This window comes from Lampris incognitus, chromosome 17, assembly GCF_029633865.1.
Source record: "Lampris incognitus isolate fLamInc1 chromosome 17, fLamInc1.hap2, whole genome shotgun sequence".
Taxonomy (NCBI): Eukaryota; Metazoa; Chordata; class Actinopteri; order Lampriformes; family Lampridae; genus Lampris; species Lampris incognitus.
Window position 1 is genome coordinate 21420474 of NC_079227.1, and position 19769 is coordinate 21440242.

A 19769-nucleotide genomic window follows, 5' to 3' on the forward strand; every position below is an offset into this window, starting at 1 on the left:
TTGAGCTTTCCAACAATGCTAGTTGCTTGTCTATGCAACAAAATGTTGGTGAGAAAAATAATTTTGAATTTACATCAGATGTAATCATAGGTACAATCTGCATACAGCTCTGCATCCATCTCCACATCCATTGCTTTTGTTTGAATTACTCATGAACTCGTGATTATAAAGATGTGGAACACATATCACAAGAAAGAGAGGAACCGGAGCTTTGTAATGATGCTAGTCACGTATTTGTACATACTGAAGTAATCACGTTATGAAGTCAGATCAAACTTATACTAAGTAATATCTTTACTAATTTCTTCACCCATTTTCACACTCCGGATTCTCAGTTGAACAAGTCACGAAGAACCTATCGCTTCACAATGTACCGCATATAAAAAGGGAACTTACCCTTTCTGATGATGCTAGTTATTTCTCTGTGTGACAGTGTTGTAGAGTAATTGAGTTTTGAAATTAGAGTGGATTTCTGCATTGTCTCCAACATAGGCTGACATTACATCCCACTTTGTATGAACACTGAACAAAAAAAAAAAGTATTTACTTTTCATTGCAATGATTCAAAAAATTACACTGAACAAAAAAAAGTCTTTACTTTTCATTGCAATGATTCAAAAAATTACACTGAACAAAAAAAAAGTATTTACTTTTCATTGCAATGATTCAAAAATTGTGGTGAAAAGACATGCGCAGGTCACCTGTGTGCAAGTAGGCGTATGTGCAAGTGCGCACATGACAAGACTTCAGTGAATGAAACAATGACATTTATTTCCATTAGGCACTAAGCACATATCTTTTCAAATTGCTAAGTCATAGAATATCCCACCATCATGGTTCTAATATCGACAGATTCCAGACAATCTCCCCTACACAATTATGAAAAGATATCTCCACTGCCAGCATTTTATGGTGAGATACATGTAAAAACATAACAATTTCATAGATGCGATCTATTTTTCCTTGATAGAAGGGCTAATCTAAAAGAATTGCAAGTATTATCATATCAAATGATGGAAGACCTGGTTAGCCTAGACTGTTCTGAACACAAAGCATGTATGGCTAGCCCTTATAATGACCAAGATGAGAGTTTAAAAGTAAAGGTAGTGAAATTGCCCTGAAAATAGCCTAGGGCTCTGAGGGTTAACCAACTCAAAGCGTAATGTTTAGAGAAGGCCCCCTTCTCTGTTTTAAATGTACTAATAAGATACATTTTTATTTGTCACGAGTACACTCAACACTAGAACGACAAAGGCAGTCATTTTGACCGCTTTGGATTTTCAAAGTTTAATAACTTTGCGGGCAAAAAAAGATACAGACTTGCCGCTCCCCGAATTTTAGATCAGTTGCACAAAAAAAGTTATAAGATCTACCTAAAACGACCATGACCGGTCAAAATGACCGCGCATCATGGCACACGTCATGTCACTATTTATGACGTGTGATGGTCGCATCATTTCCTTTGCAACGTTCATTGCTCTGTCCTAGAAACACACTAGCATTCTCCAGTGCAGGGTAATAGTCTAAACTCGAATTTTGATTATTTCCAACTTGTCTGGGTACAGCCGCTGTTTCATATGCACCATGACCACTACCGAGGCGTTGCAGTATTTACAGGCGTTGGACAGCAGTGATTTTAAATTGCTTGAAAAACAGTATTAAAGTTGTTAAACTGTTAATTTTGGTGTCAGTCGTTTCTTAACAGACATACTAACATATGTAATGCACTAATATCTCAAATGGGTATTTATCTTGACAGAATACAGAATTTAAAAACTGCCAGTCATTTTGACTGCCCATGGTCATTGTTTGGAACTCTTTCAATGCTTATTTTCAGTTCTTTTTTTACATTTCACATTTTATAGGCCTTGTTATGTTTGTTAGATTAGCAATATGTGTTTTCCGTTTTGTTTTTCAGGTAATATTTTCACTTTTTCAATTTTGCTATTCAAGTTCGACCATGTCTCTGAAGTTTAAATTGTTTAAAAATAGTATTATAGTTGTTAAAATGTTAATTTTGGTGTCAGTCGTTTCTTAACAGACATACTAACATATGCAATGCATCAATATCTCAATTGGGTGTTTATCTTGACAGAATATAGTTTAAAAACCGGCGGTCATTTTGACCGCCATGGTCGTTTTAGGTAGGAGTGAAATCTCAGTTGTTCTAGTGTTAAGTTAGTCTCATATATACTAAGAGCTAATCAGCAACCCTCCAATGATTCATGTACAACAGAGCCATCACTAGCTGTGATACAGCTGAGAAATCCTTTTTTTTTATGAACCCCCCCCCCCCCCTTTTCTCCGCAATTGTACTTTGCCAATTAACCCCTCTTCTGAGCAGTCCTGGTCGCTGCTCCACCCCCTCTGCCAATCTGGGGAGGGTTGCAGACTACCACATGCTTCCTCCGATACATGTGAAGTCACCAGCCACTTCTTTTCACCTGACAGTGACAAGTTTTGCTAGGGGGACGTAGCGTGTGGGAGGATCATGCTATTCTCCCCAGTTTCCCCTCCCCTCTGAACAGGTGCCCTGACCGACCAGAGGAGGCGCTACTGCAGCGACCAGGACACATACCCACATTCGGCTTCCCGCCCGCAGACACGGCCAATTGTGCCTGTAGGGCCGACCAAGCTAGAGGAGAAATCCATTTTTAGGTCGAGAGCTGATTTGGAAGTTCTTCTCGATTGTTGGGACAAACGTGTTGATTGACGAGCACACTTCAGTTTTCTGTTAATTACCAAGTGCTTAACACCCTTAAAACACTTGCTAGCACTAACCAGCTGAGCTAGGCGAAATCAAGACAAGCTGGTACTCGTAAAGCAACATAATGCAACTTTTATTTGTACCTTGAAATAATAGCTTCAAAGTCATTTTGATGGTACACTGACATGAAATAGGGAGAATGGTGCTTCTTTCATTCCTACGCCGTGCCCTGAACTTGACTTTGCCATCCTAGGAAAAAAAATATTGCTCACAGGAGATCATACCCACTCAACCCAAGTTACATAGTGCAAGAACAGTCGTTTGATGCTCGGAGTGGGAATGAAAGAGGCCCCAAATCGGAGAACTATATACATATCTTTCACATATGTTGCTGCAACTTTTTGCGAACCCATGATTTTTTTTTTAACGTCAATTTGTTTTCTAATGTACTTGTCTTATGTGGTTTCTGTTGTTGTTACCTGACATGGCCATAGTTCTGCTATTGCAATGATTCACTTTCCCCAAGGGGAACAGTTAAAGTACATCTATCTTATATTAATCACTGGGAAGCTACCATTTGTTTATTATGCTTCCAAACATGTCTCAGTTGAATGACGGATATTGTTTGTCCCCCAGGAATTTGGCTCAGAAGAAGAATGTTCTGATGAGACCTCCTCCTCAGTGGAGGAAGAAGATGGGGAGTTTACTGCCAACGAAGAGGATGGTGAGTGTTGCCTCAAATACACCTTTTTGTGCAGTTTTCATAGGCTAGATTTTAAGTTAATCAGGGTTTACCGATATACTTTTTGAGTTTACGATGAGAATATTATGCCATTATTTTGTCAGAGGCCCTTGATGTTTGTTTAGGACAACAGTTAACTCCAAAGGACACAATGGCATTTGAGACGATGCATAATTTGCATGTTCCCTCCGTGTTTTTGCCTGTTCTCCCCATGTCCGAGGTGGGTTTTCTCTGGGTCCTCCGGTTTCCACCACCATCAAAAGAAACCTGCATGTTAGGGTTTATAGTCCTGTCTGTGCCCTTGACCAAGGCAGCATGGCGCAGCATGAAGGCAGCAGCTCACTGCTCCTAGCTACACAGATCACAGCTAGGATGGGTTAATTTGCAGTAAATGAATTTCCCCAAGGGGATTAATAAAGGAAACTTAGCTTAACTTAATAGTTCTTGGTTGAAATATTTGACTTATTTTTCTTTTCTGTTCTCAGCTGAGGATGAGGAGGACACCATAGCTGCCCAGGAGAAGGTGGAGGGGAATGTAAATCACGCGGAGGAACTTGATGATTTGGCCAGAGAAGGTAGGCTTGTGCTATTTCAAGCGCATACAGAAAACAAGGTGGTCCCCACAGGTTAACGTTGCTAACATATCTGTTTGATGTTTAAAGCAGCGTTTAAAAAGCTTCACTGTTTTTATTGAAATTCATTCATTTTAACAACTGAAAACTATCCATTCTAAGCAACTATTGTCACAACTAGTTTTACTTGGAAAAATCTCTTATTCTGTGTTGAGGTTGCGGCTTTCCATAAAACTAATAATTTGATTACACCAATAATACCAGTGCACCACTCAGTGTGTGTATAGTTGAGAACATCTTGCTCTTCTTCTGCAGCAGTTTTCTCTATGGTATTTCCAGCAAAATCCTAAATAAACTCCAGTAGGTACAAAACTCTGGCGCTCGCATCCTCTCTTGTACCTACTCACAAGACTACATCACCCCTGTCCTCATTGACCTCTAATTGCTCCCAGTCAAACTAAGGATTCACTACTTGCCACCTACAAGGTCCTCAACAACCAGGCTCCCTGTAACTGTGATCTCTTCCACAAGTACGCTGCCTCCTGCTGCCTTAGGTAACTGATGCCAACCTCCTGTAAAACACCAGGACCAAGCGCTGGGGTCACGGGTCCTTTTCATTCAACTCTCTTTCTCTGTGGAACACCCTCCCAAACCATATTAAAGAAGCCCCCACCCTGACATCATTGAGAAAGGCCACCAAAACCTACCTTTTTAGACTATCCCAAGTACTCTGTGTTTTCATTTGCACATTAGAGGAACATTTACTTGGCAGGATGCTAACAAATTACTGATAACTCCTTAAATTTTAAGTTAATACAAGTTTCAAACACCCTGATGTGTATTTTCATCATGATTTGTGCAGAGCTGCTGTTTTTTTTTTTTTTTTTTTTTTGGTCTATAGGTTAGTATTTAATGTTGAAGAAACATGACAAGCTTTTGCCAGTAGCTGGCCATGAATAAGCGCTTCCTTTCTTTCAAGCAGTGTCCCCGTTTCACCTGTTTGTTTTCACTCCACACCTAGGCGACATGAGCATTGAGGAGCTACTGGAGAAGTACAAAGGAGCATATGCCTCAGACTTTGAGGAGCCCTCCGCATCTGCCTCTAAATCCAGCTCTGAGTCGGAGGTGTCAGGTGATGAGGAGGAGGAGACTGAGGAAGATGAGAGCGATGTGGAAAGTAACACTTCCTCCTCAGGTATAAGCCACTACTGAGAGAATTGAAACAATCTGTTGCAAGAGCTGTGTTGTCGCACGCTGACAAGTCACAGTGTTAATCAGTTCAAGAGAGGGAAAGCCTCCTTTCTGCCTTCTGTAGCGGTTTTACCGCTTTTAGAACCACATCAAGACATTAAATTGAATCCTGCTGCTGTATGCTTCTGTTTCAGATTCACCTGAGGACAGTGAGGAAGATGAGGATGACGACAGTGAAAAGGAGGAGGAGAGTGAGGAAGAGGAGGATAATGGTGATGAGGATGACTCTGGAGATGAGGGGATGGAGGTCTTGCTGAAAGAGGGAGACAACAGCCCGCCCTCCACTGGCTCACGGCCAAAGAAGGAGATCAGCCATATTGCAGCTACTGCGGAGAGCCTGCAGCCTAAAGGCTACACTCTGGCCACCACTAAGGTTTGTCTTAATTACAGGAACATTGTGTTTGTGTCTGAAATGCTGTAAGTCTGGAGTTCTTAACTTTATTCATCAATTGCACAAATGAGGCTCATTAAAATATAATGACCCAGAATATAGAGACTATGCCATGATTTATTTTTTGTGCAAAAAACATTAACTTTAAACTGAATATTCTTCATTATTGGCTACATATTCCCGAAAAATGAATCCCCATGTGTACAAGCATAAAATGCAATGTTCTCATCTATTGTTGGATACCAGGTGAAGACCCCAATTCCCTTCCTGCTCCATGGAACATTACGAGAGTACCAACACATTGGGTTGGACTGGCTGGTCACCATGTATGAGAAAAAACTCAATGGCATTCTAGCTGACGAGATGGGCCTGGGTAAGACCATCCAGACCATCGCTCTGCTAGCTCATCTCGCCTGTGTCAAAGGTAAGAGATTTGACTTATTACAACATTCTTTTAAATAGTAGTCCAGTCACAAGGTAAAATAAATTTTACGTTTTTTTTTTTGGTGCTGTTTCATGATTCTTTTTTTTTATGACATTTTTTATCACTCCCTACTCCTAAGACTTTATGCATCGCTTCAACTTGCCGTAGTGAAAGTAGCACACTGTTCCCTCCCTGTATGTTAGATTCATGATAATTTGTTTATTAACCTGTCATATTCAGGCAACTGGGGCCCTCATCTCATCATCGTCCCTACTAGTGTGATGTTGAATTGGGAGATGGAGCTGAAGCGCTGGTGTCCTGGGTTTAAAATCCTCACCTACTTTGGCAGCCAGAAAGAGAGGAAGCTAAAGAGACAGGTAACAAGTTGATTGATTAATAGAACATGCAGTTCATTCCCAAATATTTTAATTTTTTTTCTTTTTGGAGAGAGTGGAGGTACTTGACTCCACTTTATACTCAGGCCTATCTTTTGAATCATATCTTATTTACTTTAAGGGTTGGACCAAGCCCAATGCATTCCATGTGTGCATCACTTCATACAAGCTGGTGCTGCAGGATCACCAGGCTTTTCGACGGAAGTCTTGGCGGTACCTGATCCTAGATGAAGCCCAGAATATCAAAAACTTCAAGTCCCAGCGCTGGCAGAGCTTGCTCAACTTCAACAGGTATGTAGAGCAGCCTGTCTAATCCAAAGCATTTGTGAGAAGAAGCAAATGAGGTACACAAAGGCTATGTCTAGGCTACGAATCTGGATAGCTTCTCCAGAGGCAAAAGCTCGAGCTTAGTGCCATGATCTCACAATGCATGTAGATTTGAGATGTGAAATAGGCATTTATGCAAGCATTACATCCCCATGGAGCTGAACTTGTAGCGCTTCATGAAATATGATCACAATGATTAATGTTCACAGGTAGGGTGGGGGTACATATTCATAGTCATCAACTTTTATCATCTGTGAGCTGTCAGTAAATGCCAGTTTGCATTCAACCATTGAAGATGTGCTGTCAGTAACTGTCATGTTGGTGGCTACCGTGATAGAATATTTTTATTCTTTATTTTATCATGAACACTATTTTCATTATCATCATCAATGGCATCTTTTATATTTGCAAGTTAGCCTTCCAAATTTGCTATTTTATCAGATCTGTAAATATTTGAAAAAGAGCTGCTTAAATTTTAGTGTCACTGGTTTCTTTCTACACTATTCTTTTTCTAGATAGCATTTTCACAGTCTCTACTGATACTACTACTACTACTACTTTCGGCTGCTCCCGTTAGGGGTCGCCACAGCGGATCATCCGTTTCCATTTCCTCCTGTCTTCTGCATCTTCCTCTGTCACACCAGCCACCTGCATGTCTTCCCTCACTACAGCCATAAACCTCCTCTTTGGCCTTCCTCTTTTCCTCTTCCCTGGCAGCTCCATATTCAGCATCCTTCTCCCAATATACCCAGCATCTCTCCTCCACACATGTCCAAGCCCTCTCATTCTTGTCTCTCTTGCTTTGTCTCCAGACCGTCCAACTTGAGTAGTCCCTCTAATATAATCATTTCTATAGTTAAAAATTATTTTTTTATTTCTGATTTTTCCCTTTTTTCTCCCAATTTAGTGGCCAATCGATCCCTATTTTAATTCAAACACCCACCCTCGTACTGCATGCGTTCGCCAACTGCATCTCTCCGGCCGGCAGTCTCGAAGGAGACGCCTCCCCACTTTCGTGACAAGGCGACTCCAGGCCGAACCACTGCTTTTTTCCGACACACCCAGAGACGCTTTCACGTGACGAACACAAGCCGACTCCGCCCCCCTCCCAAAGACAGCGTTTGCCAATGATTGCTGCTTCATCGAGTCCGGCCATAGTCGGATCTGACGAGACCGGGGCGCGAACCCCAGTCCCCAGTGGGCAACTGCATCGACACAAAGCCGATGCTTAGACCGCTACACCACCGTGGCCCTCTAATATAATCATTCCTAATCCTGTCCTTCTTCGTCACTCCCAGTGAAAATCTTAGCATCTTCAACTCTGCCACCTCCAGCTCCGCTTCCTGTCTTTTCGTCAGTGCCAGTCTCCAAACCATATAACATAGCTGGTCTCACAACCATCTTGTAAACCTTCCCTTTAACTCTTGCTGGTACCCTTCTGTTGCAAATCACTCCTGACACTCTTCTCCATCCACTCCACCATGCCTGCATTCTCTTCTTCACCTCTTTTCTGTACTCCCCATCACTTTGGACGGTTGACCCCAAGTATTTAAACTCATATGCCTTCGTCACCTCTACTCCTTGCATCCTCACCATTTCGCTGTCCTCCCTCTCATTCACGCATAGGTATTACGTCTTGCTCCTACTGACTTTCATTCCTCTTCTCTCCAGTGCATACCTCCACCTCGCCAGGCTCTCCTCAACCTGCACCCTACTCTCACTACAGATCACAATGTCATCCGCAAACATCATCGTCCACGGCGACTCCTGCCTGATCTCGTCTGTCAACCTGTCCATCAGGCGATGGACGGGTTGACGGACGAGATCAGGCAGATTGAATAGACTGTGAAAATGCTATGTTCAATCAAATGTAAAAATAAAGAAAACAGGGCATTTTTTGTACTATTTTATAGGGAAGAAAAATCAAGCCACAATTTTCTAATGCGTTGATCTAAAAATGGCCACTGGTTTTCATGTGAAATTCAGACAAGATTTTAAGCTAATCAGGGTTTACCTATATACTTTTTATATGTTTTTGTTCTTTGCGACAGGTTTCAACATAGATGACAGTTGCTCTTAATTAAACTCTTCTCCTTAATCGTGTATTTAGGTAGTCTATATTTCAGTTTATTTGTATGCACTGGAGAGAAGAGGAATGAAAGTCAGTAGGAGCAAGACGGAATACCTATGCGTGAATGAGAGAGAGGACAGTGGAATGGTCAGGATGCAAGGAGTGGAGGTGACAAAGGCATCTGAGTTTAAATACTTGGGGTCAACTGTCCAAAGTAACGGGGAGTGCAGTAGAGAGGTGAAAAAGAGAGTGCAGGCAGGTTGGAGTGGGTGGAGAAGTGTGTCAGGAGTGATTTGCGACAGAAGGGTATCAGCAAGAGTTAAAGGGAAAGTTTACAAGATGGTTGTGAGACCAGCTATGTTATATGGTTTGGAGACAGTGGCACTGACGAAAAGACAGGAGGCGGAGCTGGAGGTGGCAGAGTTGAAGATGCTAAGATTTTCACTGAGAGTAACGAAGAAGGACAGGATTAGGAACGATTATATTAGAGGGACCGCTCAGGTTGGACGGTTTGGAGACAAAGCAAGAGAGGCAAGATTGAGATGGCTTGGACATGTGTGGAGGAGAGATGCTGAGTATATTGGGAGAAGGATGCTGAATATGGAGCTGCCAGGGAAGAGGAGAAGAGGAAGGCCAAAGAGGAGGTTTATGGATGTGGTGAGGGAAGACATGCAGGTGGCTGGTGTGACAGAGGAAGACGCAGAAGACAGGAAGAAATGGAAACGGATGATCCGCTGTGGCGACCCCTAACGGGAGCAGCCGAAAGTAGTAGTAGTAGTAGTAGTAGTAGTAGTAGTAGTAGTAGATATTTCAGTTTATTTGTGTTGGAAAAATTTCTGATCTCTCACTTTTGGTATTTTATTTGAAAAATGTAAACAAATTATGGCTGGATGGATGAAGCTCCCCCTGTCCATAGTTGGATGAGTCAATCTTATTAAAATTATTATATTACCAAAATTTACTTGCCTATTCCAAAATATCCCCATTCTGATTAAGTCTTTTTTTTTTTAAATTCATATAGAGAAGAGTATATCTTCATTTATTTGGAACGGTAAACCATACAGAATTAAAAGAAGCGTGCTGCAGAGACCTAAAAAGCTTGCTGGCCTTGCTCTACCTAATTTAATTTATGACAATTGGGCTTGTAATATCAAGAACATATTACCCTTGATGGGGGAGTGTGTGACAGACAGCTGTGAGGCCTGGGTACAAATGTAACATGCTTTCTGCCCATTCATTTACGTTCCTTAATTTGTGCCTCCTCACCCCCTCCTCAAAGCCCATTTTCTTCCAACCAAATAGTGTGCCACTCGGTTAGAATTTGGTCATAATTTAGGAAACATTTTAAGTTGCATACGACATCAGTACTTTCCCCTGTCCAAAATAATTACAACTTCCCGCCATGTCTCTCTGATTCTACCTTTGGAGTTTGGTTCTCAAAGGGAATCAAGTCACTTTCTAATTTATATGTTGATGGGAAATTCAGTTCATTTACACAACTTTCCCAAATGTACGACTTGCTAAAATCTCACTTTTTCAGATATCTCTAAATCCAACTTTGTCCAGAAAAACACTACTTTTTTTCCAAATTTGCCAACAAACAATACAATCGATCACATTCTTTCTTTAGCCCCACACTGCAAAGGCTTAATATCAGTTCTTTATGACAGAATAAGTAATATTTCCCCTCATTCATTGCAAGTTATTAGGAGACTTTGGGAAGAGGACCTTGGAGGGGAAATGACGGATGATGACTGGGAGGCTGCACTTGGCCTAATACATACCTCCTCACCATGTGCAAGACATAGCTTAATACAGCTAAACATTGTTTTGACAGCACATTTGACCAGTGCTAGACTGGCCAAAAATTTTCCAAATACAGACCCTTCCTGTCCTCACTGTAAAAGTCAACCAGCAGATCACACACCACACATATGTTTTGGTCATGCCATAACCTTAACACATTTTGGACGAGTATTTTTAATGCTTATAGCAAGATGTTTCAAAAAGACCTTTCTCCTAACCCCAATATATGCTCTGTCTGGTTTTTGCTCCAGAAACTCGTACCCTTAAAGGTAAAGCACATGTAATTATAGCATTTACCTCCTTGCTTTCTAGACATCTCATTGTTCTCTTGTGGAAGCAACAAGCATCACCTAATTTTTCCAGATGGATTAAAGACATTATGCAGTTTTTGAAACTTGAGAAAATCAGATACACCCGTCAAGGCTCTATACAAAAGTTTATGAAGATTTGGACCCCGTTTTTCAACTATTACAAGAGCTTACACATCCCACTCAATAAGGAAGATTAGAGTTAGATTGAGGCAGCAGAGAACCCCCCCCTTTTTTTTTTTTTTGTTAATTTTTATTTTGTCTGTTTATTTTCCTTTTTTCTATATGTATGTGTGTATTATGAATAATACACTACCGTTCAAAAGTTTGGGATCACCCAAACAATTTTGTGTTTTCCATGAAAAGTCACACTTATTCACCACCATATGTTGTGAAATGAATAGAAAATAGAGTCAAGACATTGAAAAGGTTAGAAATAATTATTTGTATTTGAAATAAGATTTTTTTTACATCAAACTTTGCTTTCGTCAAAGAATCCTCCATTTGCAGCAATTACAGCATTGCAGACCTTTGGCATTCTAGCTGTTAATTTGTTGAGGTAATCTGGAGAAATGGCACCCCACGCTTCCAGAAGCAGCTCCCACAAGTTGGATTGGTTGGATGGGCACTTCTTTGAGCAGATTGAGTTTCTGGAGCATCACATTTGTGGGGTCAATTAAACGCTCAAAATGGCCAGAAAAAGAGAACTTTCATCTGAAACTCGACAGTCTATTCTTGTTCTTAGAAATGAAGGCTATTCCATGCGAGAAATTGCTAAGAAATTGAAGATTTCCTACACCGGTGTGTACTACTCCCTTCAGAGGACAGCACAAACAGGCTCTAACAGGTACTATTTAATGAAGATGCCAGTTGGGGACCTGTGAGGCGTCTGTTTCTCAAACTAGAGACTCTAATGCACTTATCTTCTTGCTCAGTTGTGCAACGCGGCCTCCCACTTCTTTTTCTACTCTGGTTAGAGCCTGTTTGTGCTGTCCTCTGAAGGGAGTAGTACACACCGGTGTAGGAAATCTTCAATTTCTTAGCAATTTCTCGCATGGAATAGCCTTCATTTCTAAGAACAAGAATAGACTGTCGAGTTTCAGATGAAAGTTCTCTTTTTCTGGCCATTTTGAGCGTTTAATTGACCCCACAAATGTGATGCTCCAGAAACTCAATCTGCTCAAAGAAGTGCCCATCCAACCAATCCAACTTGTGGGAGCTGCTTCTGGAAGCGTGGGGTGCAATTTCTCCAGATTACCTCAACAAATTAACAGCTAGAATGCCAAAGGTCTGCAATGCTGTAATTGCTGCAAATGGAGGATTCTTTGACGAAAGCAAAGTTTGATGTAAAAAAATCTTATTTCAAATACAAATCATTATTTCTAACCTTGTCAATGTCTTGACTCTATTTTCTATTCATTTCACAACATATGGTGGTGAATAAGTGTGACTTTTCATGGAAAACACAAAATTGTTTGGGTGATCCCAAACTTTTGAACGGTAGTGTATGTATGGCAAGATACATTTGCAATCTGTGTACTAATCTATGTGTATGGATTAGGTATAATGCATTTATGGTTATGTAGTTCCATATATATATATATATATATACACTACCGTTCAAAAGTTTGGGATCACCCAAACAATTTTGTGTTTTCCATGAAAAGTCACACTTATTCACCACCATATGTTGTGAAATGAATAGAAAATAGAGTCAAGACATTGACAAGGTTAGAAATAATGATTTGTATTTGAAATAAGATTTTTTTTACATCAAACTTTGCTTTCGTCAAAGAATCCTCCATTTGCAGCAATTACAGCATTGCAGACCTTTGGCATTCTAGCTGTTAATTTGTTGAGGTAATCTGGAGAAATTGCACCCCACGCTTCCAGAAGCAGCTCCCACAAGTTGGATTGGTTGGATGGGCACTTCTTTGAGCAGATTGAGTTTCTGGAGCATCACATTTGTGGGGTCAATTAAACGCTCAAAATGGCCAGAAAAAGAGAACTTTCATCTGAAACTCGACAGTCTATTCTTGTTCTTAGAAATGAAGTCTATTCCATGCGAGAAATTGCTAAGAAATTGAAGATTTCCTACACCGGTGTGTACTACTCCCTTCAGAGGACAGCACAAACAGGCTCTAACAGGTACTATTTAATGAAGATGCCAGTTGGGGACCTGTGAGGCGTCTGTTTCTCAAACTAGAGACTCTAATGTACTTATCTTCTTGCTCAGTTATGCAACGCGGCCTCCCACTTCTTTTTCTACTCTGGTTAGAGCCTGTTTGTGCTGTCCTCTGAAGGGAGTAGTACACACCGGTGTAGGAAATCTTCAAATTTCTTAGCAATTTCTCGCATGGAATAGCCTTCATTTCTAAGAACAAGAATAGACTGTCGAGTTTCAGATGAAAGTTCTCTTTTTCTGGCCATTTTGAGCGTTTAATTGACCCCACAAATGTGATGCTCCAGAAACTCAATCTGCTCAAAGAAGTGCCCATCCAACCAATCCAACTTGTGGGAGCTGCTTCTGGAAGCATGGGGTGCAATTTCTCCAGATTACCTCAACAAATTAACAGCTAGAATGCCAAAGGTCTGCAATGCTGTAATTGCTGCAAATGGAGGATTCTTTGACGAAAGCAAAGTTTGATGTAAAAAAAATCTTATTTCAAATACAAATCATTATTTCTAACCTTGTCAATGTCTTGACTCTATTTTCTATTCATTTCACAACATATGGTGGTGAATAAGTGTGACTTTTCATGGAAAACACAAAATTGTTTGGGTGATCCCAAACTTTTGAACGGTAGTGTATATATATATATATATATATATATATATATATATATATATATATATATATGTGTGTATGTGCATAAAAATGTATTGTGAAAATCTGTTCTAGTTTATCCTACATAGAACCAAACAGAGATATTATTATGATGGCGACCGCCTGAGTAGACTGTTAGCCCTTCAGTTAAAACAAAATGAATCCAAAGCAGTGATTAATGCAATTCGTACAACAGAAGGTGACGTTGTTACAGATCCCAGTGCAATCATCAATGTTTTCAAAAATTTCTACAGCGGTCTCTTCACATCAGACTGCTGTGTAGATATGGAGAAGTGTACCATGTTTCTTCAAAATTTAGCTTTGCCTTGTCTGGACCACTTAAGAGAGCTTAAAATTAGAAAGCCCCATCTCTTTAGAAGAGATTGAAACAGCAGTAAAAACTCTCCAAAAGGGTAAGAGTCCTAGTTTGGACGGCCTACCTCCGGAACTGTATCTAGCCTTTTGGGGTCAGGTAGGACCTCTTCTTATATTGGGCTCTATGAACTTTGCCATTGAACAGGGATCCTTTCATAGGGACCAGAAAAATGCTCTCATCACCATCTTAAGAAAGGTAAAGAGCCACTTGAATGCTCAAGTTATCGCCCAATTTCGCTGATTTGTGGAGCTGTGAAGCTTTATGCCAAGGTACTGGTTACTCGCATGGAGGTGGTAATTGGGAAGTTAATTCACTTTGATCAGATGGGATTCATGAAAGGAAGAGTAGCATCAGATAATGTTAGGAGGTTCCTACATGTTATCGAGGTTGCAGATACCATTCTAGGGGACTGTATTGTTGTCTCTCTTGATGCTGATAAAGCTTTTGACAGACAGGAATGGAGTTATCTATGGCTGGTCATGGAGAGATTCGGATTTGGGCCTAACTTCATCTCCATGACACAAACGCTATACGATCATGCTACGGCATCAGTTCTCACAGGAACATATCAATCACAACCCTTTCCTTTACATCGCAGAACCAGACAGGGTTGTCTGCTTTCCCCTCTGCTCTTTGCCTTGTCCCTAGAATCCCTGGCTCAGTCCATCAGAGAGCGTGACACAATATCTCCTATAACCATAGACCAATCTAGACATTATATTTCATTATGTGCAGATGATTGTCTTCTTTTCATATCTAATATTCGGACATCACTACTGCAGGTCCTAAAACTCTTTGATCTATTTAAAGGGATGGCAGGATATAAAATCAATTGGACTAAATCTGCTCTTCTTCCATTGAATACTGCTGCATTAAATACCAGTTTGACTGCTGACATCCCTAACTGTACATCCTTTACATACCTTGGCATTAAGATTTACCCCAGTCTTAGTAGAATAGTTCAGGAAAATTTTTGGCTGTGAAAAAGAAGATTACAGATGATCTGAAGAGGTGGGGCTCTCTCTGTGTCTTTACAAGGCAGAGTTTACAACTATCAAAATGAACATTTTGCCTCGGATTAATTTTTTGTTTTTTATGATCCCCCTAGCACCACCACCAAAATGTATCACAGAAATGCACTCTCTCATATCACAGTTCATTTGGGGAGGAAAGCATGCACGAGTCAAACTTACAACCATACAAAGAACCAAACTTACTGGAGGCTTAGCTGTCCCAAACCTTATTTTTTATTATTATCCTTTTCAAATTAGACCACTTCATGTTTGGAGAAACCAGGAATCTGAGGTCCCTTGGCGGGCTATGGAGGCAGCACGTGTGAAGCCACACCATCTGGAAGACTTATATACAGGCAGGGGGCGCAAAAACATTAATCTACAATACGGGAGCATTGTAACCAATTCTATTGATGTATGGAAAAAAGTGGAACTGATGATGGGAAAAATAGATTTATTTCATCAAACATCTCCACTATGGAATAACTATCACCTTCAATCAGGTGGGCAGCCTTTTACATTTCCCTCATGGTCACAAAAAGGTGTCTTCACTCTGTGATATTTTTAACAATGCTGGACTCTATTCATTCCAAGATATTAGGGAGGAATATGATTTACGGGGCACCTCTTTCTTTTTTAACTTGCAATGAACTGCAATGAAAACATGGGATGCCCTGGAATGGGCCTTTGCTGGAGCACCCTGTGGAGGAGTGGATCAGTCCTGGGCAGGGTACTCGGGGGACAGTGACACGTATATATAACTCTCTGCTTGATCACTCTACTAAGACGCTGGCAGTTGAAGGGGTGTGGGCCAGGGAACTCCGCATTGACGGTGTGGAACCAAATTGGGAAACGATATGGTCTAACATAAGCAGTACCTCTAAAAATCCTGTGCATCAGCTTATACACTATTAAGATGATTCACAGAGCATATGCTACACCAATCAAATGTTTTAAAATTAAACTAATTACCAGCCGTAACTGTACTCACTGCCGGGCTCAGGTGCCGGGCACAGCAATGCATATGTTTTGGGACTGCTCACTGATCAGAGATTTTTGGACAAAGGTTATGTCAACGTTGTCAGAGTTATTAGGATCAACAATATTGCCTCATCCCTGCCTTTGTCTGCTCACTGGCGATTTGTCTCTTGTTTCTCAATTTAAATCAGCGAAGACTAATGCTGGCAGGCTTTACTGCAGCAAAAAAGACCATACTGACACTGTGGTTTAATCCCAAACTTCCTTTAATTAAGTGCTGGATGGCGTCCTACCAGAGCATAGTGTCTCTTGAGTGTACAACAGCATGACTCAGTAGAGCCAAGCCTGCTACTGTGCAGGCATGGTCAGGCATAGCGGTGTCCATAAGAGACTACCTTAAAAGAAGGGATCTCCCCCTTCCCGCACCCCTCCACACCCAGTAACATCAGACCTGGAGCAGGCCAGCTTTGGAAGTTAGTAGAAATAGATGGTTGTATATACAATGTATAGTTTTGTGTTATTGCTTTTTTCTGTCTTTCTTTTCAGTCCACTGTTATTTGTTTTTCCCCTGGGAATGTCTGTCTCTTACTCTCAGCTACAATGGATACGTTTTTTTTATTCTGTAAATTTTTTTCTCTTTATTTCGGTCCTTAAACATTGTTTCTAATGTGCTGCCCTGTTGTTGTTGTTTGTGTGTTTGTTGTGTCCTGTTTTTTTTATAAATAAAAATTGTTGATCACAAAAAATAAATTATTGTGAAAATCAATAAAAATTGTTAAAGAGAAAATTTTCCGATCTCTTCCCCATTACAGCCACAGGCGACTGCTGCTAACAGGAACCCCTCTTCAGAATAGCCTGATGGAGCTGTGGTCATTGATGCATTTCCTCATGCCCCACGTCTTCCAGTCTCACCGCGAGTTCAAGGAGTGGTTCTCCAACCCGCTGACAGGCATGATTGAGGGCAGCCAGGAGTACAATGAGGGCCTGATCAAGAGGCTCCACAAGGTGCTCAGGCCCTTCCTGCTCAGGAGAATCAAAGCCGACGTGGAGAAGCAGATGCCGAAGAAATACGAGCATGTGGTGCGCTGTCGCCTCTCCAAGAGACAGCGATTCCTCTATGATGACTTCATGGCACAGGCCTCGTAAGTTACTGAACAATTTTGTTTAGAAGGAACAGGGAATGAATGCCCTTGTTGCACAGGAAGTTTTATTCATTACAAACAGTCAAACATGTAATTATGCAATTGGGCACTGTTTGATTCCAAACTGTGGAAAATTAAAAGTATGGGTCATTATGATTCTGTGCATTATCTTCTCCTTTTAAGTACTGGGTATTTATTTTCCTCTTTTAATGTCTCTTAATTAGATATCAGTCGAGGCCTGCATTAATAATGGCCAGCATTGGTGCTGTGCCCTCACAGGGTCCTGATGGAAACTGTAAAATCTGCTGGGGCGACCCCTGAAAAACAGGGAAAAAGCTGAAAGAAGAAGAATGTCTCTTAATAACACTTAATTTTTTGCTAATACAGGCCTCATTCATTTGTGGTTAAAACAAGAGAACAGACTTTGTATTGGTTTTTATTATTACCTATTTATTTCTTAAAATGTATTTCTGATATCACATCTGTAGTATGCTTTATCTACATAACCCATGCAGTATTGTAACGAGGGGTGGGACAAATTATTGATACTAGAATATATCGTAATACTTCCTCTTGCTACACATTATCGAGACACTGGCGCCAAATATTGACAATATTTTTATGAAAACATTTTTTTCCAACTTTTTTTTGAATATTCTTTTTATTGATTTTGATTTTCAAAAAGAAAATAACATTAACAACAACTCAGTAGCATGTACAAAATGTTTGCATAATAGGTCCAGGAATGCATGCTCCACATTCATTTAGTCACCAGATAAGTATTAAACAATGGTGTTGTACATAAACAAAACAATCCCCTAGCTCAGTCAATTATCTTGATGCCAAACTGCACTTAATTCCTAAAAGATTCAGTGATTTTCTCCCATTTTTTTTTTTTACATATAGAAGAATTCTCCCACCAATACGGTATCTCAACTGCTCTAAATAGACAACATCAGATATCAGAGATTTCCACAATTGAACAGAAGGAGAATCATCCCCAACCAAACTTCGTCATTATAGCCTTTCTAGCCAACATTAAGAGAAATTGAACTTTTTCTTTGTGTACCTTCAAAGAATCCGGTATGCTTCCTAGTAAGAATAATAGTGGGCTGGGTAGCAGTTGTTGCCCTATCACTATATTTATTTCTTTACATATTGCCTTCCAGAATAATTGAAATTTTTTACACTCCCAAAGACAAGATGTAGTCTGGTGCCAGAAATTGTTTTGCATTTGGGACAATTTGGAGAGGCTTCTGTTTTATACTTACTATAAACATATGGCGATATTGGGGACGTGCAGTCAGGGGAGGCAGGTGAGGCAGAGCCTCACCTTTCATCATGAAAAGAAAAAACAAATGAAGATAAAGTAAAATAAATATCAATATTTGTCTACTGATCTGTGCTATAAATGTAATTTATGTACAATTCCAATAATTTTAATCATTTTTATTATCAAAATCGCTGAATTTGCATATTTCCTGTTCAGTTAGAGGGGGGATACGCGAGTTGAGGCAGCGAGGAGTGGAGCCTCACCTCGGATTGCGCAATCCCTCACAAACTGGGTTGAGCGCATGCCTTTTGCTTTCCCACTGTTTGTCACCAATGTAATGATTGTAGACACTTTTATTATATGTCCTCACTTTCCTTAAAATAGTTAATGTATTTCATGTATGTGTATAACATATTTAGTCTTGCTGATCTTACATAAACCCCCCCTGAAAAAGCATGAGATGAGGCAGCCAGTACCTCTGCCTCACTGAAGGGGGCGTATGCGTGAGCCCACGGGTTTACAGGATGCATTCTTCTTCCGCTGTTGCTCTTCTTTAATGCAGAGTCAAGTTCACTACAGCAGTTCGTTTATTTTGAAAAAAAATTCTGACTGCAAAAATGGTAGATTCTCTATCTAAGCTCAAAAGTTTCTCAAAACTGGACTTTCAATCAAAAAGCGAAGTGATAGATGATGGAGGACCAATGCCGCCAGAGCAGCTAAAAGGTTTGCTTCAAACAACAGGACAGAAGATAACTCGCTCTTTTCAAACGGAGTGGTGGTACACCCGAAAAGACTGGCTGTGTGGCTGTGCTACAAGAAACCGCCTTTTCTGCTTTCCCTGTCTTTTGTTCTCAACATGCGATAATGTCTGGACTAACACAGGATTTTGTGACTTGAAAAATCTACCAAGAAGCCTCAGCAAACATGAAAGATCAACAACTCATATTCAAAGCCAAATTGCTTTGAAAACTTTTGGATCTTCAAGAATAGATTTGGCTTTGGATTAACGGAGACTAAATATTTCCGTCCACAATGCTAAGGTAAAGGAAAACAGAGATATTTTAAAAGACCTCATTAATGCAACCTGCTTCCTAGCCAAACAGGAATTGGCATTTCGTGGTAACGATGAGAGTACAAGCTCTTTTAATCATGGCAACTATGTAGAA

At 40.4% G+C, this 19769-nt stretch overlaps 1 protein-coding gene across 1 annotated transcript in view; it reads left to right on the forward strand.

Moving 5' to 3' along the window:
• Positions 1 to 19769, forward strand: part of srcap (Snf2-related CREBBP activator protein) — a 92762-nt gene that overhangs the window by 11959 nt on the left and 61034 nt on the right. Inside the window, exons 7-14 of the mRNA XM_056296720.1 lie at positions 3344 to 3431; positions 3935 to 4024; positions 5043 to 5216; positions 5407 to 5645; positions 5910 to 6087; positions 6328 to 6464; positions 6604 to 6773; positions 17001 to 17330. Of these exons, the coding sequence (XP_056152695.1) occupies positions 3344 to 3431; positions 3935 to 4024; positions 5043 to 5216; positions 5407 to 5645; positions 5910 to 6087; positions 6328 to 6464; positions 6604 to 6773; positions 17001 to 17330 (1406 nt within the window). The remainder of the gene's footprint in view (positions 1 to 3343; positions 3432 to 3934; positions 4025 to 5042; positions 5217 to 5406; positions 5646 to 5909; positions 6088 to 6327; positions 6465 to 6603; positions 6774 to 17000; positions 17331 to 19769) is intronic.